Source organism: Nannospalax galili, unplaced genomic scaffold, assembly GCF_000622305.1.
Source record: "Nannospalax galili isolate Female #2095 unplaced genomic scaffold, S.galili_v1.0 scaffold45, whole genome shotgun sequence".
NCBI classification, from domain to species: domain Eukaryota; kingdom Metazoa; phylum Chordata; class Mammalia; order Rodentia; family Spalacidae; genus Nannospalax; species Nannospalax galili.
This window is the reverse complement of record NW_008355775.1, coordinates 4,362,113-4,378,207: the sequence shown is the minus strand read 5'-3', so window position 1 is coordinate 4,378,207 and position 16,095 is coordinate 4,362,113. Positions and strand designations below refer to the sequence as shown.

At 41.9% G+C, this 16,095-nt stretch overlaps 2 protein-coding genes across 9 annotated transcripts in view; both read left to right on the top strand.

The window, feature by feature from the left end:
- Nucleotides 1-9,040, top strand: part of Rasgrf2 (Ras protein specific guanine nucleotide releasing factor 2) — a 260,937-nt gene extending 251,897 nt beyond the window's left edge. For 6 of the 7 annotated variants that reach the window (XM_029556207.1, XM_029556206.1, XM_029556209.1 and 3 more), the window contains 4 exons: nucleotides 176-255; nucleotides 1,276-1,393; nucleotides 1,901-1,969; nucleotides 4,873-9,040. In XM_029556207.1, the coding sequence (XP_029412067.1) occupies nucleotides 176-255; nucleotides 1,276-1,393; nucleotides 1,901-1,969; nucleotides 4,873-4,965 (360 nt within the window). In that variant the 3' untranslated portion in view covers nucleotides 4,966-9,040. The remainder of the gene's footprint in view (nucleotides 1-175; nucleotides 256-1,275; nucleotides 1,394-1,900; nucleotides 1,970-4,872) is intronic. The other variant, XM_029556205.1, reaches the window with a different exon arrangement.
- A 3,081-nt stretch (nucleotides 9,041-12,121) lies between these two features.
- Nucleotides 12,122-16,095, top strand: part of Ckmt2 (creatine kinase, mitochondrial 2) — a 51,145-nt gene continuing 47,171 nt past the window's right edge. Inside the window, exon 1 of one of the 2 annotated variants that reach the window (XM_008853314.1) lies at nucleotides 12,122-12,181. The gene's annotated coding sequence lies outside the window, so the exon portion shown is untranslated. The remainder of the gene's footprint in view (nucleotides 12,182-16,095) is intronic. The other variant, XM_029556226.1, reaches the window with a different exon arrangement.

The following is a 16,095-nucleotide window of genomic DNA, read 5'->3' as shown; positions in this document are numbered from 1 at the left end:
TGGCTGAATGAATGAATAAAATACTTCCCCTTCTCTGTGTGCTCTTTTTCTTCTTTTTAAAAACATGAGGTGGTATTAACGCTGCCACTGAAGAACTGAGCGCCCAGCAGCAACTCACTCTCTTATCAAACTATAGTGTTTTCTTGACAAACTAAGTTTTTTCTTTCACTTTTAGACAAAAGCTCTAATGGACAAACTTCAGAAGACGGTTTCATCTGAAGGAAGATTTAAAAACCTTAGAGAAAATCTTAAAAAGTATGTCTATGTTAATTATTAAATTATTCGCAATTCAAGAATATGTTTACATAATTTAGACGTAATACAAATGGTGACCTACCTACTTCATTGCTAGAAAAGAAAACAGGAAGTTACTTCCCTCATCTCGGCATTTGAGGCTTTTTCTTTTCACTTGGAATACTGTGCACATAGTAAGCATCTTATGGATGCCCTTTTGGTATGCAGTGTATCCCTACTGGGATATTAGTCAGACGTCTTAGTATAAAAAATTCTTGATTTGGTACTTTTAAATCTAAACGTAGTGATAGACTGTTTTTTTCTTCATGTAAATACTCTAGCAGCAGTTTATAATTGATTATTGCTATTTAATTTTGGCCTTTTATACCTTGGTCATTCTTTTTGACACACACACCTAGGGGAGAGAGAGAGAGAGAGAGAGAGAGAGAGAGAGAGAGAGAGAAACTGTTGTTTACAACTGTCTCATAATTTAATACATGAAGGTGATTCACTCTGAGAACATGGTCTTGTGATATATGGGTAAAAGATAAATAATAGACATATACATCTTGCTATTACAGTAGTATCATCAATAATAGAATTAAAGCACTTACTAAATATTTACTAAATGACACACTGCATGTTAGGTGCTTTATATGTCTTATGTAAGGCTCATAAGAAGGTACAGAGATCAGCTTTTCTGTCTCCATTTTATAGATCAGGAAACTGCAGACCAGAGAGTTTATTCAGTATCAGTGAGCAACTGGCCAAACTGGGATTCAAACTCTGTTCCTTCTGCACCCAGAGCCATATTCTTAGCCTCAGGTCTCTCCAGGAAAACCAAGTAGATCTACCTCTCCACCCCCCATAAAACAAGTGTCTCTCTTCATCCGTTTGGTGTGTAGTTGTGATGATTGTTAAGTCTTTACCTTCTAAAACATTTCCATACTAACTAAAACAGAAAATAAGTTCAGTGCAATGAATGCCAAGCTCTAAGACATTGTGTGGATGGGATAAGAACAGTGCTTCTTGGTCTTGCAGTTGTAACCCCCCAGCTGTTCCTTACCTTGGGATGTACTTGACAGACCTGGCGTTCATTGAAGAAGGAACACCAAACTTTACTGAAGAAGGCCTTGTCAATTTCTCCAAAATGCGAATGGTAAGTATTCATTTCTTAATAAGCCTGTGTCCATGAGTTTATGGCTAAGTGTGAAGAGGCTAGATATTGAGTGTTTGCTTCCAAATTTTGAAGAGGAAGAGATGGTAAAGATACCTGTTGACCAACGGAGGAGATTTTTGGCAGTTACTTCTGCTTGTAGTTTGGGTCCAGGGCATGGGGAAAAACTCCAAGGATGCTTTTCTAAGACTGACCAGTAGACAGATGTCAAAGGCTTCTTGTTACGTAGCTATGTTCTGATCTCAGGCTAGAAGTCTATGAGAAGTAGCAATCAGCTTCTCTCTCCTAAACCTGAGGCCCCAGCACAGCCACCCCATGATATCAAATTCAGTCTCTATTGTTGCAGGCATTTTACAAGTATAGGGTATAGGAAGTAATCATGTGGGGCTCTCCCTGACCCATTGGAGGAAGGAACTCAGGCATGAGGCCCATGGAGAATGTGCTATGATACAGGGGGGTACTTTGCTTTTGTTCTTTTCTCCCTGTTAGATATCACACATTATCCGAGAGATACGCCAGTTCCAGCAGACTTTCTACCGAATAAACCATCAGTCAAAGGTAATATTATTTGCTTTTGATGGAATTAATAAAGACAAATGTAGAAATTAGTGGGTTATAAAACCATACAGTTGAGCAATAATACCACAAGTTGACTTATAGTAACAAAAACCACAGAAAATTTCAGCAAATCTGATCAAGAGGAAAAAGAAAGCAAAAAGCAATTCATCAAGTTTTGTAGATTCTGTGTCTTGTGTTTCTTGTGTTCCTTGTGTTTCTACGATTTCCACCCCACTCTGAGCTTTCTAGACTACAAAATGCATTTCACAAATAGAGTTCTCTAAAAAGAAAAGTAGAGCATCTTGTGCCCACTCTGCATAAAACATTTTATTGTTTTCCCATTGTTCCTAGGATTAAAAATAAAAGTCACTGCATGATCAGGAGCATCATATTACATGACCCTTCTTTCTTCTTAAGACACCCCCTTACTCTTTAATTGGTCTGCCTTTTCTTTAAAATTTTTTTATTTATTTTTATTTTATGTGTATGTTTTGCCTATGTATATGTAAGTGCACCTGTGCATGTAATACCTGCAGAGGTTGTAAGAGACCTCTCGATAGCCTGAATGGTTGTTAGCAGCTATGCGGGTGCTGGGAACTGAACCTGGGTCCTCTGAAAGAGCAGCTAGTGCTCTTAACTGCTGTACATCTGTGGGCACTGCATATGATGTGCTTACATATATATAGGCACACATGTATGCATAAAATAAAAATAAATAAATCTTAAAAAAAATCTCATTCAACATAACAATGATCTTTATAATGCCTAGGAATAAGTGGGGGAAAAAAGTGCCAGAAAAAAAAAGAAAACAAAACAAACAACCTACCATTCAATAAATGGAATAGAAATTTGAGCTATTTTATATCAGCCACAAAAATAGATTCCAGATGTTTATTACCTAAATATAAGAAGAAGTGTTTATTATACTTAAATAAAGTATAGGATAAATATCCATAACGTTTGGATTGGAAAGACCTTAGGTACAGAATGTAAAAGGTACAAACAACAAGCTTCATGGTGTTTGTCACATGAAATTAAAGTTCTGCATGATGGTGGTCAATTATTTAAAAGTCAAAATACAAGACAATATTTTCAATGCATAAAATAAACAGAACAAAAACATTCTTACAAACCTATAAGAAAAGTATAAGCAACAGAAAGATTGTCAACTTTGCAAAGCATTAATTTATAGAAGAAATGGAAGTTACGGATAAGCATATGAAAAGTTATCAACTTTACTATGAAAACACAAATTATGAGATATCATTCACCTGCCAGATTAATAGATGTTCAAATAGTTGTTAATATCAAGCATCAGTTAAAATATGAGAAAGCAGGTTCTCTAATGTACCACAGAATCAGTAGCTCTGAAAGTCATTTCACATCATTTTGTTAAATTAAGCATTATATTCTGGAGCAGTGTACAGTGACACCTACCAGTAACCTCCATTACTCCAGAGGCTGAGGTAGAAGGATCACAAGTCTGAGGCTTACCTGGGTTATATAGAAAGTTCTAACCTAGATCACCCAGCTCTCAAGACAACAACATCCACAGCCTTGTCTACTGAGCAACTGAATCTCATGTGTACATTGTTGGTGAAAATAAAATAGTTGATACAATAACTGTGGAAAACAATGCCATTTGGTGGTTTCTTAAAATGTTAACTATATGTCTGTCTTATAACCAAAGCAAATTTTCTCCAATGTGGATATCAAATCATCTCCACTAAAAGTCTTGTATAGAACATTAATAACACTTTTTAATAATAGCCAGTAATGGGAAACAGATCACGTGTCAGTCAACAGCTGAATGCTAATTGAATTACAGTGGAGTTCTTGAATGGGACACTACTCAGTAGCAGGAGTACAAACCACATTCACAATGTGGATGAATATCAAAACATTTGTACTGAGAGAAAGAAGCCAGACAGGAAGGAGTATGCGCTGTGTGACTCCACATATGAGATTGCAGACAAAATTAGTATGGGTGACAGAAATCAAAGCAGCAACTGTTCCTGGAAGCAAACTGTAGTGAGCTGAATGAGGAACTTTCCGGGGTGATGGGGTTGCTCCATGTCCTGAGTATGGAAGATACATGAGAAGATGTATTTGTCAGAACTGGTCAAATGACTCATTCTACCTATGAATATTGTGTTTTAATAAGAAGAAGGAAAGATTTTCATGGAAGCATTTCATACCTCAACATCTTGATTTCTAGATTTATTTCTTTTCCTTATTCCTGATCAGAACATACACACATGAGCACCAGGAAACACAATGGCAAGAATTTCACTCTAGCTGTGTGATAGTGAAATACTGATAGTAACTCAACATCTATCAGCATGAGATCATTAAAGCCACTGGTAGGCTGCACTCTCAATACTGTAAGCAGTTAGAGTTCTATGTGCCTTTCTTACAGAGATGAAAGCAAACTTCAATGGGAAATATAATATTTATCACTTTAAGGAGAAGGGATGATAAGTATATGTGTGCAGTAACACATCTGGGACAATATACACCAAGTGATAACAGCTCTTAAGGGCACTGGGGTTTTTTGTTTTTGTTTTTGTTTTTTTTGGGGGGGGTTGTCTTTTTGAGACAGGTTCTTCCTGTAGCCCCAGCTGGCCTGGAACTTGCTATGTAGACCAAGCTGCCCTTGAAGTCACAGAGATCCACCTGCCTCCCTGCCTCCCCAGTGCTGGGATTAAAGGCATGCGCTACCATGCCCTGGCTAATACTTGACTTCTTTTTACAATAAAAATATATTCATTATTTTTTGAGGTATGTAACATTTTTAAACATCTATAAGAAAATGTTCAATTATGTCAGATTCCATTCAGAAAATGCACCATTGGTATTCTAAAAGAAGTATGAGCTGGGATTTCTGTTTTTCATTTTTTCAGGTCACACAGTACCTGCTTGACAAAGCCCTCATCATAGATGAAGATACACTCTATGAACTATTGCTCAAAATTGAGCCTCGACTCCCTGCTTGAAGATCTGGCCTTGTCCCTGAGACCACCGTGTTTTCATGGGAAGTGAGTTACACACGGCACAGCAGGAACCCAGAGAGACAACGCCTGCCTCCTTTTTCCACCAAAGATGGAACCAGATTGCTATTCAATCTCTAGGCAGAGTGAAGCCCAGCCACATGGGTCAAAGACAGATAGATGCTCCAGCCTTGGGTGGGAAGGTGAAAAGGCCAAAGGTTAGAGAAGCAGATGGCGCATTCTGAATAAAAGGATGTAATGTGAATGGTAGTAACCATTGTAATGAAGCAAGAATGAAGGTAAACTTTCCTCTGTCCCATGTTCTCTTAGAACCTGGGGACAAGTACTCACCAAGTGGAACTGTATTGCTTCTTTGGCACTTTACTGGCCTGGGTGCACCTCTACCAATCTTCTAGGATTTAACTGCTTCCATTACACTTCCTTTTATAACAAGCTTCACAGAGGCCGAAGCTTCCTCTCTAGGGCCCACACATAAGCGATTTCAGCCTGCAGCATGTGCATGGTTCTCAGTGCATTATAATACTCATATTTGAGGAATGGTGTGCTCTGAAACAGCCTTTTCAGTCTTTAGGCAACAGGGCAGAAATAAAAGATTGAAAGAAACAAAGTGGATTTGTTGGTAGTATATCCGTAATTATAGACAGTAGGCAGTATTCACAGGCTTGAGCAGGGGCTTCTTTGCAAGCCTGGTGGTTCCAAGAAACCACTGCCTTGGACAGGTAGCTATGGAGTGTTCAGAAAGGAATGTGTCTATGCAGCTAACTGGCAAAACTGTGGAAGGAGATAGAAGGCCGCCAAGTCCTACGGGAAGGAGTTTCATGAAGTGAAAATTTCACCTAAAATTCGTCTTTGTACCTTTTGTTTCTGGTTTTCTTTCCTCCTGTAGTACTCTAGGAATCTTTTCTGATTTGCACAAACTTTTTTTAAGGCTCAGTATGAGCATTGGCTGTGCTTTTTAAAGAAATGCTTTATGGGACTTTCTTTTGAAAACTCACACTTCTGTATGCTGCTGGTCGATAGTCCTCCCCCACCCCGGTCATCTTTGTTTAAAAATCGTTTTGAGATCATTCTGAGTAAGTGTACTGTAAGTGTGTAGGAAATAGCCCCAACCACTCCACAGCTCTGATAGCAGAAGACCAAATGCAGGGGTTTGCCCTGCACCCCAAGACTGGGGAAGTGACCTCACTTTCCCCAAGATCACCAGTTGTTAAATAAATAGGGCTATCTCATTGTTTACCTCCCTCTTCTCAGGGAGATCACTGCTTTAAAAGCAGGAAGAGACGGCAGTATGGGGTTTTATTGCCTGAACCAACTGTACCTGGCATTTTCTCTTAGAGGCGTGATGCTTATTGATGCTGACAATGACGATTGATCTGCCTGGCTGTTCTCCCTCTTCCTTTGCACTTTATGTGGTAGAACTAACAACTGGCTAATAAATTCTGCTTGCTGGCTCTGCAGGCCCAGTGGAAAAGCTGGCACTGGTAATGTACCGTAGAATTAAAGAAGGTACATTTTCTGCACAGCAAGGGTCATCTGTATATAATAATAACATAGAGAAATATCAACTAAGTAAAACAAAATATTTATAATACATGAATACCACTCCAAAAATATTTTCAATCGTTCATGTTAGCCAACAGTGTAGCACTAAGCCTCGCAAGGCTTACTGATGGATGCTTTCTCTTTTCCTTTTCAACACGTTGCTTGTTTGTTCTCTTCAGTTTCAAATAAGAGGTCTATGCATCTTGACGCATGATGAAAAGCATGGGTTGTTGGATTCTAACTGCACACATACCTTGTGATTTATTTCTTAGTGTTCAGAAATTGAGGGCTTGAAATATGTGTCAGTTGCACCAAACACCTCAAGGTCTTACAGAAGAAAAGTCAAGGTTAACCTTCCTGAGAGGACCAACAAATACTAGTCAGGCAAAGCACCGCGCCTGAAGATCTATGCTTTCCGCTGTGCCTCGATTTCCCCTAGCCCTCCAGAGGTAAAGGATGGCTCTGGGTGCACTTTCCTTGGAAGTCTGGGCTCTTATTTCGCTGACCCAAATGTTCCAGAAGCCACTGAAACCATTATTATTAAAGAAAAATAAGATAGAGAAATTTCAAATGCTCCTCTCTTGTTGAAATACAGCTTTTCCTTAGCTAGTGGTGAAGCTTTTGAGCCCATTTCCTGTAGCATGTTGGAAGCGCCCCCAGTAGTCATTTGTGGGTACTGCCATTGCAATGCTGACTTCCGTGATAGTTTCTTCAGCTTGTTAGCGCTGAAGAGACCTGTATCATGTATGGGTTAGCTGAAATAGAAATGCACATTGAAAACAAAAAAACCTCAACGTGGTTTCATTTAACATACACCAGAGCAGTTTGTGGTTTCCTTTCTGATTGTTTAAATCCCTCAACTTTTGAGTTTTATATGTATCTGTGGCACACAATGCACATGGCTCTGGTCTGTATCTGCCAATGTCCTCCTCTATGAGCCCCATTTCTAAGAGCAGCTAGGAGGACAGCCTCTAAATGCCAATCTGTGAGCATTTATACTGAAGAATTAACCCAGGAAACCAGAAGACAATCCAATTTCTACTTTCAAATGACTACTCAACATTTTGTCCTGTCAGTGGAATTACCCTGAGGATTTTAGGGAATGCCTTTGGTTATTAAGACATTCAGTCTTACTGCAAGAACAAATCTCTTACCTAAGCCAGTACAGTTTCTGACAGTTTCAAGTATGAAGCAGAATTCTGTCACTTTTCTTCAGCGTTTCTCCAGACAAATTTGAAGGGGGAATTTTAAACTGCTGTGGCAATATTTTGGAGTGATTCTAACACAAAAGTCCCTCTGTTATTGTCAGTTAAATGTCAGTAAATCTCAAAGTACTACTTATAAACAAGTAAAACTAATAGACACTGGGTCATTTGCAGAGAAAAATCCATCCTGTGTCATTTAAAGTAGCATTGGGCCTTCCCTTGTTATATAGATAAGATTGTGTGCCACCAGTGATTGGGAATCTTACATAAAATATAATGCACTAAAGCAGTGATTCCTAATGAAGTCAACTTCCACTCAAAACAAGAGATTTTCTTTTCAAAAGTTAATTTTATTCCCCCTTGGGGGAAAAAAAAAACCCAGCTTCCAAAATGCATCATCTTTACTATTGTTTCTAGCCACGCTAATATCCACAGACGCAGGAAATTAATGAATGAAATTCATTTTCATTCTATGAGAAATAAGATTGTAGTTTAATGACTTTATTACAAATCACCATGTGAATTCCTGGTAATGAGAATCTACTTGATTGAATCTAATCAGGGTCATTTCTCAGTGGATGCTGGTGACTTAAAATTAAAGCAAGGCACACAACGAAAGTAGAAAGCAACCTTTTGTTGTAGGTTCTAACACATGAATGAAGGATTCAGCAAGTTACTCATCTCAGCTGCCTCAGGTGTGGGATGACATTAATATTAGGGTTGATTGTTCTTGATCTGACCTGCTCAAGGAAAATAATCATTTTACTTCACAAAGTTGAACCATTGTCTTTTATACAATCCACTTCAGTTTTTGCCAGAAAGCTGGTTGTAAAAGAGTGCTGGACCAGACCTGAGTTTCAGCCCAGATCTGCATTTTCCAATTAGAAAATCTTAGGCTGGTGTTTGCACCTCTCTGAGCCTCAGCTTCCTCGTGTGCAAAATGGGATTAACAGTAATTCCTGTGCTGTCTACCTCACAGGCTGTCATGAAGACCAAATGGGTTGGACTGTAAACTGTCAAGTGCTGTCCAAATGTGAGGTAACTGATTACTATCTTTTGTCTCTCTTTTGCAGAGGAATTAAATGTACTTCTTTATTGTTTGTTTGTGTGTGTGTGTGTGTGTGTGTGTATATATGTGTGTGTGTGTATACAAACATACACGTTACTTTGAGAAGTATATTGTTTGTGTCCAGTTACTTTACAAATCTGCTGACATTTGTAATTCTGATGGAAGGATTTGTGCTGTCGCCTAATACTTGCTGAGTGAGGTGTAGGTTATACCTATATGCAAATTAAACTTTGCCTTTCTTCAACTTGGAATCTCATAGTTTCTTTATTTAGCTCTTTTTCCATTTTCTGCATTATCTTTCTTCACAGCAATGGGCTCCTTCAGATATCCTTTTACTTCTAAAGTCAAAGTATGAAAACACTTAGAAGAAGCCCATCTTTTAGCACTAAATCATTAATCAGACAATTGGAGGGACTCTCCAAAAAGCTATGATGAAGGATCGTCCAGTCCACTCACTCTCTAGTTGTTAACTCTGTGCAGTGACATTCCCAGCCCATGTCTGACTACTTCCAGTCCCAGAGAACCCACTTCTGCCCAGGTAACTCAGTTCATGCGGGGGAAACCTCGAACTTCTGAGCAGGCTGCAGAGGCTGGCGAGGTGACTCACCACTATCTCTGACCTTCAGGGGCTTCTGAGCTGTCTCAAGGTTGTAACCGCCTTTAAACATAAAACTTATGACAGGTGTGGTGGTGTACACCTTTAATACCAGCACTCAGGTAGCAGAGGCGGGTGGATCTCAGTGAGACTGAGGCCAGCCTAGCCTACATAGTGAGTTCCAGGCCAGCTGGATCTACAGGGAGGCCCTGTCTCAAAAAAAAAAAAAAAAAGAGTATTAATAATGGGATTCATATGTATTCCTAGAATGACTGTATATAGAGAGCTCACATTGACTAATATATGGGAAAACACTTTCATCTGATAAATGAATTGTCCTGACGTTTAGAGCTGAAAGATCAGGATACAGCTGTTGACACAAGAGAAAACTGCAGAAAGAGACCTCTTCTGCCCATTTAGCTTTCTTTTCCAGTTGTGATGATGGGAGCTCGTGGGGATACAATGACACAGGTTTCGCACATCTTCCTATTTGGCTACCACACAAAGCAATGCCCTTGTGGTTCTGGAACTGGCTGTATCCACATTGTATCTGGATTCAGGAATAGCAAAGGAAATAAGCCTAGGGCAGATTTCCAAAGCAGGTGACGTAGCAGTTACACACTTCTTTTCCCTGTGGCAAAGGCCAACCACAGGGCAACACTGAGCTTGAGGGAATTGCCATTGATGAGAAAGGGATATAACAGGAATTGTGTGAGAATACTTTTCAGAAATCTGTAATGACAGCTGCCAGTTACTTGGAGAGATTTTCCTCCCTCATCACAGCTGTTGGACCACAGGCTTAGACCTAGATAGCACCCCCTTTTCTTCTGACCTGACTCACTAAAATATAAATTTATATTACTATGGCAGTAAGGAGTGTGGAGGGGCCCCTAAATGTTGATATCAAAGAATTACAGAGAAATAAAAGGATTTGGGGGGGCACTGCCATTCTTTTTTTAAAAAATTATTTTATGTGTTTGAGTGTATTGCCTGCATATGTGTAAGTGCATCCATGTTGTGCTAGCCCTGCAGAAGTCAGAAGAGGGCATTGGATTCCCTGGAACTGGAGCTACAGATGATTGTTAGCCACTATGTGGGTACTGGGAATCAAACCCTGGTCTGCTCTGCAAGAGCAGGCAGTGCTCTTAACTGCTGAGCCATCTCTCCAGCTGTAACTGCCATTCTTTAAAAATCTGCATTTCTCCACTCTCCAAAAGCCTTTCCATTTTCTGGATCTGAGATCCAGGCTATGTCAGGTCACTGGAACTGACTTTGAAACAAATGTTTGCATGCACAAGAGCTATTTTGAGAAGAACTAAGCCTCCACTTCCCCTTGTCCTGTCCCAGATGCAGAAGTCAGCCCTTCAGCCCCACAGTCCTGCCTGTGCCAGGAGAAGAGGCTGCTGGGGCTCAGGGACTGTGATCCATGATGACAGAACATACCAGCTGAGACTCAGAATCTGGAGGATCATGATGTCAGTGTGGTTGGCTCCAATCAGATTGCTTTAATGAAACAACAGACAAGCCTAGAAAATAGCTAAGTATATCACATGTAAAAGAGTATCACTTTGTAAAAATAGCCACTCTGTGTAAGCTATTTCATAGTGATAGCATGTGCACACACTAACCAGTAGAGCCAACACACTTGGTAAGTGCTTGAATTCTAAGTGCACTGCCAAGGAGATTTACTTGTGAGTATACTCACATAACTCTTCAAGAACCTTTCCAGTTCCCGGGAGATCTCCTTGTGTGCTCTCCCAGTCTGTATCTCATGAAAAGGCAAAAGTACTTTTGTTTTGGGTCAAGCTTAAAGAATTGGAAACTTTGTCCTAGAAGCACACTGATATGTTTGGGCGAAAGGCCATCCCTGAACCCTACCACCATGTTCCGTCCACCCCTCTGAGCCTGGCTAGGGCCAAAGGAGTCAGCTGGTGACACTTCCGTGGCTGCAGAAACTGGGTACGTGACAACTTGGAGAAGCCTAGACAGGCTCCTGTGAAATGGCAGGGCTGCTGTTCCAAACCCTGGTGGGTTGTTGCTATTTACAGGTAACCTTTCTGGTGGTGGATGTCCCTAGGAGGCTATTTTTAAGCAGGGATAAGGCTTACCAGGCCTGTCTAGTGGTCCTGTGAGCTGGTGTGTATAGAAAGTGAGAAGGTCTAGTTGTCCACTTCAGTGGCCTGATCTTGAACATGACACCGATGGTCATTGTCCCTGAATCTGAGCCCCACACAGCAAGTTGGAAGGAGGCCTTTGGGTACCTGGTTCAGAATCTGATTAACAGCTGAAGAGCAGTTGCTTTAGACTCCTTCCATGGCTTGCAGAATTTATTCTACAGGGCTAACTCCCACACCCCTTCAAAAAAAAGAAAAAAACTAGTGCTTCTCTTGCTGGCTCTGGTACCCTAAGGCCTGGTCCCACAGGTCTGGGCAGCCTGGCAGTAAGCTGCAAGTCGAAGACCTCCTTTCAACACTGGGAAAGCAGCCTGCAGGCAGTAACTGGCAGGCCCAGGAGGAGCTCTGCTTTTTTCTTCAAGGGGAAGAGAAAAGGTTCAGAGAAATGACCCATGTTAGAAAGGGTTCTTGGCCCATTGACAGAAGAGTCAGAGGCTGGCCATTCAAGGGAGAGCCAGAGCAGCCTGAAGTCTGCAGCGGCATTGGCCAGGAAAGACCCTCAGCTCCGCCCAGCCCAAGAGCCTTTTCAAAGGCTGTGCCTCTGGCTCCTGTTACACTTCTTGGCTGTGTGTGGACGCAGCAGGATCTGGACTGGACAGACTCCTCCAGCTTCAAGGTCAGTGAGATTATCACAATCACAATGCTTTATTTCTCCAAAGAGGGGAAGTTCTAGATATGTGTGAAGAGCCTTAGCACAGAGGACCCTAACCATGTATATAACACACTTTCTGGGGAGACTGCACATGTGGGAGAGAGTAATGGGAACTTTCAGGGTCACCTTATCAGGACCCTCCTGTTCCTTGTACACTAGCAGGGGGCCACTAGCAGGGGGTACACTAGCAGGGGATACATTAGCTGGGCAGCTAGCAAGAAGACCCAGAACCACAGCTGTAGTTGCTTGCAGTACCTGTTTTATACTGAACCAACAGTTCTTGTTAAAAAACAAATCTAAATTGGAAATTGGCACTGAACTTGGGGTAACTCCAAATTTCAAATTTTATTCCTTAATAATATACAGAGAACAATAAACTTGTGTTGATAGTGTTTTTCCTCAGGAGCATCGAGAGAAGTACTTAGTAATTTGGGATGAACTAGCTAGAAATTAAAATTTTTGATGCCCTCCAAAAGAAAAACATTATTTACTAATAAGCTGAATCCAAGTAAACAGGTTAATGTTACTGTCAGAGTTTCATTTTTGATTTCCTGATACACTGAAAATGAACCAAGTAACCCCCTTCCCCCAAACCCAGTGAGATTTGAAAAAAAGAAATTGAAAACAAATTTCAGAATGGGCTGAGTGTCAGCCTGCTTCTTACTTTCTTGGCTCTCGGGGGTTAGTTACATCAGGCCTACTCTCGTCTCTGAGTGAGCAACATCTCTGCTTTGAAAGTTCTGCTTTGAATGTGTGGAGAGAGCCACTTGCCCAAACAAACCGAAACTCCTTGATGTCCTCAGTGTTGCCCTTTGCATCTTCCCTCAAGCCTGGCCAGGCTCTGTGACTGCTGCAGTGTCAGCTGGAGTCTCTGAGATGATAGTCAGTGCCCTCATGACAGTGTCACATTAGTAAACCACGTGCTTTCCAGAAGGCTGCCTTCTGTCTGCTGTTCTTACTTTCTGTTGCATGCATGTGGTGCCCCTGATCTGTTGCCTGACTTCTCGTGGAGGTGGCAGGAGAACTTTGTCATGAACTGGCTCTTCCAGGATCTGCTGGCCATTGCTGGAGCTCTGGATTCCTCCTGGTATTGGCAGACACCTCTTCCAAAGCCCCCAGGCTTAGAGCTGATCACATCTGCGGGCTAAGCCATCAGACTCCATGTACAGTATAGACTCTGCCAGCTTCATGGTCATATAATAGCTTCAGAGAACAGGTTGGGGACCAGAGCACTCTATCTAAAAGAGTAGCCAAGGCAAGTCTAAGAAACAGGGGTTGGGGATTGGAATGGGTGGCATAGACAGACGCAGGAGGGGGCTGAATCTAGAACAAACTTGGCCCACAGGCTGGAGGTCCTGGTCCCCATCTCTGCCACAGTCTGGAGAAAGATCAATTCCTCTCTCTTAAGGACACCATGAAGAGCTGGTCACCAGCATTCTGGGAGTTCCTGCACCCTCAGTCAGGCACCCCAGGTGGAGCCAATCTTGAAGGTGACTGTTGGAGGTCATACCGGTGAACCTCTGCCTAGACAGCCTCTGCAATTCCTTCCCTTGGTCAGAGATGTCATCCCACCCTATTACAGTCTCTCAGAGGACAGGGTAGCCCGCAGAGCCCCATTTTCTTGAGATGTTTCCCTTTGGAAAATAAGGCAGGAATAATCCCATGCCTTCTTTAATGTACAGCCTGATGGACTATTAAGGAAAAATATGAATTTTAATCCTTGTTTTCTCTCTGTCTCTGTCAACAAAGTTCATCTGAGAAGTTTGTGGTGGGAACACCAACACAGCTAGAAAAAAAACATGTGTCTTGTCTTGACAGATCTTCCTCAAATCTGTTAAATTCAGACAAACTTCTGTAGTGACTTTCAGACAGAGAATTTAAATTTGTTTTCTTTCTAAATTTACAATAATTTGCCTAATTGTGAGGCTTTGCTGATAGCCAATCAATATGTAACTTTACTTCACATGGTAACCCAGTGCCTAAGGTATAAAAGGTATGTGCTACTTCCCTTCAGGGTCCAGATTTTGAGGTGTGAGCCCGCTGGACCAGGCTGCAGCCTAAATAAAATACCTACTTCCTGTACAATCCTGGTGTCCAGCTTGATCTTTCTTGCAACATCTTCTCACAGGGGATTGGGAAAGGCCTGTCTCTCAGAGGAGAAGCCCAAGTCTTCTGCTTATGACTTCCGATTTTCTGAGTAGGACAGAGAAGCCTGAATGTCCATTAAGATTGACCTTGTATCCAATTCTGTAAGGTAATAAGAACCCTATGCTCTCTTACAACTGAGAAATCATGGGCAATTTCTGCTGACCTATGAAGAGACTGACATCATGGGAATTTGCTCAGAATGTCCTGTGTTGCTGGACCAACCCCAAGGGCCTCCTTTGTTTTGGGGTGACTCTCTGAATTGAGGGCTAACTTGTGGTTCCTCCCCTCCCCCCATACACCCTACCTTTGACCTGCCTCCTGGCTTGGCAAAGCTCAGACACATAAATGTGGTGAAAAGCAGGACCAGAAATAACTCTGAATCACCAGAAAGGCACACTTGGTATCTCTATCCCCAGGGTGTGCAGGATGACCAGAAGCTTTAGGACTGGGGTAGTCCGTGATGTTAGAGCCAGAGAAAACTCTGAGACCAGGAACTGGGGATCCAGTACTTCCATGTGGAACAGAAGATATTTACAGCTTTGGGTCTTTGCCCAAAAGGCTGAATCCAGCTTTCCTTTTTTAATGTAGAAGTCAAATGTAGGAACCAACATGACCCAAAAGGCTTTGGCTTAATCAGACTGTGTTCTTATTAACCGCCCCCCCCCAACTTCTTTGACTTATAAGCCAGGAATTCTGGCCAATTTTTGCCCAGATGCTATTAAAAATGCTTTTCAAACCAAGAATCATAGCATTGTCCCAGGTTAGGAAAACAGACAGGCAGCTTCTGGCAAGAGCTATAAGCAACCTCCTTCCCTCTCCTGTTAGGCTACTCCCGTATGAGGGGAGAGAGGCTAGGGGAGAGAAAGTGAGTCCTTGTGCCCTCTGAGAAAGGCAGGCTAGCACAGTGTCCCTGCACGGCTTGGCAGGCACACTGGGTACGTAGTGTCAGTGGAGTGGGCACAGATATTTCTGGAATCCTGGGCACTTCTGCAGAAGTCTGCAGAAGGGAAGAGACCAAGCTTATAATGTTCTTGGATGCAGTGAGGAGTCACATGCTCTGAAGTGACAACCCTGTGCCTTGGCATTGCTGGGATGAAAGCATTTCTGTGCTCTTGGAGTGACACGGTGCACTCCTAAGTCCTGAGCTTCAGAAGCAGTTGCTTTCCAGTTGCTGGCTAAAGGCAGGACTGAATGTGAGGTGCTGGGATCCACACGAACCAGGGTTGGAGCTGGCAACAACGCTGGTCTAGCACTCATACCTACAGCAGATCACTTGACTTCCCTTCAGCCAAAATAATGCCCACTTGGTAGGATTGTTGCAAAGCTAAGGATGGTTGTCAAGCCCTGTGAACCACTGGGCTCAGGGTAGGAGCTCAATATGTGTTAGTTTCAAAAAAGAGAAGTTTTGACTGGATAGGCAGGGCTGGAAGGGAAGCACCCTAGCAAAAGGTCAGAAGTAGGAAAGGGGAGGCCTATCCCACATGGCCAGGAAACCACTGTAGACACTGTTCAGAGGAGGATCCAAGGACCCAACTAGTTAAACTCACTTTGTTAAACTCATGTTGTTTTCAGAGAATGATCAGGAAACCTGATAGTATGCAACAAGTGTATTCTGAAATGATATCTTATCTTCAGAAACATGATAGAATAAAACAATTAAAACATTTAAAATAATTTTTAAAAAGGCAAGCTGAAATGAACCAGCATTCAGAGGGGGCAGACCAGGGCTG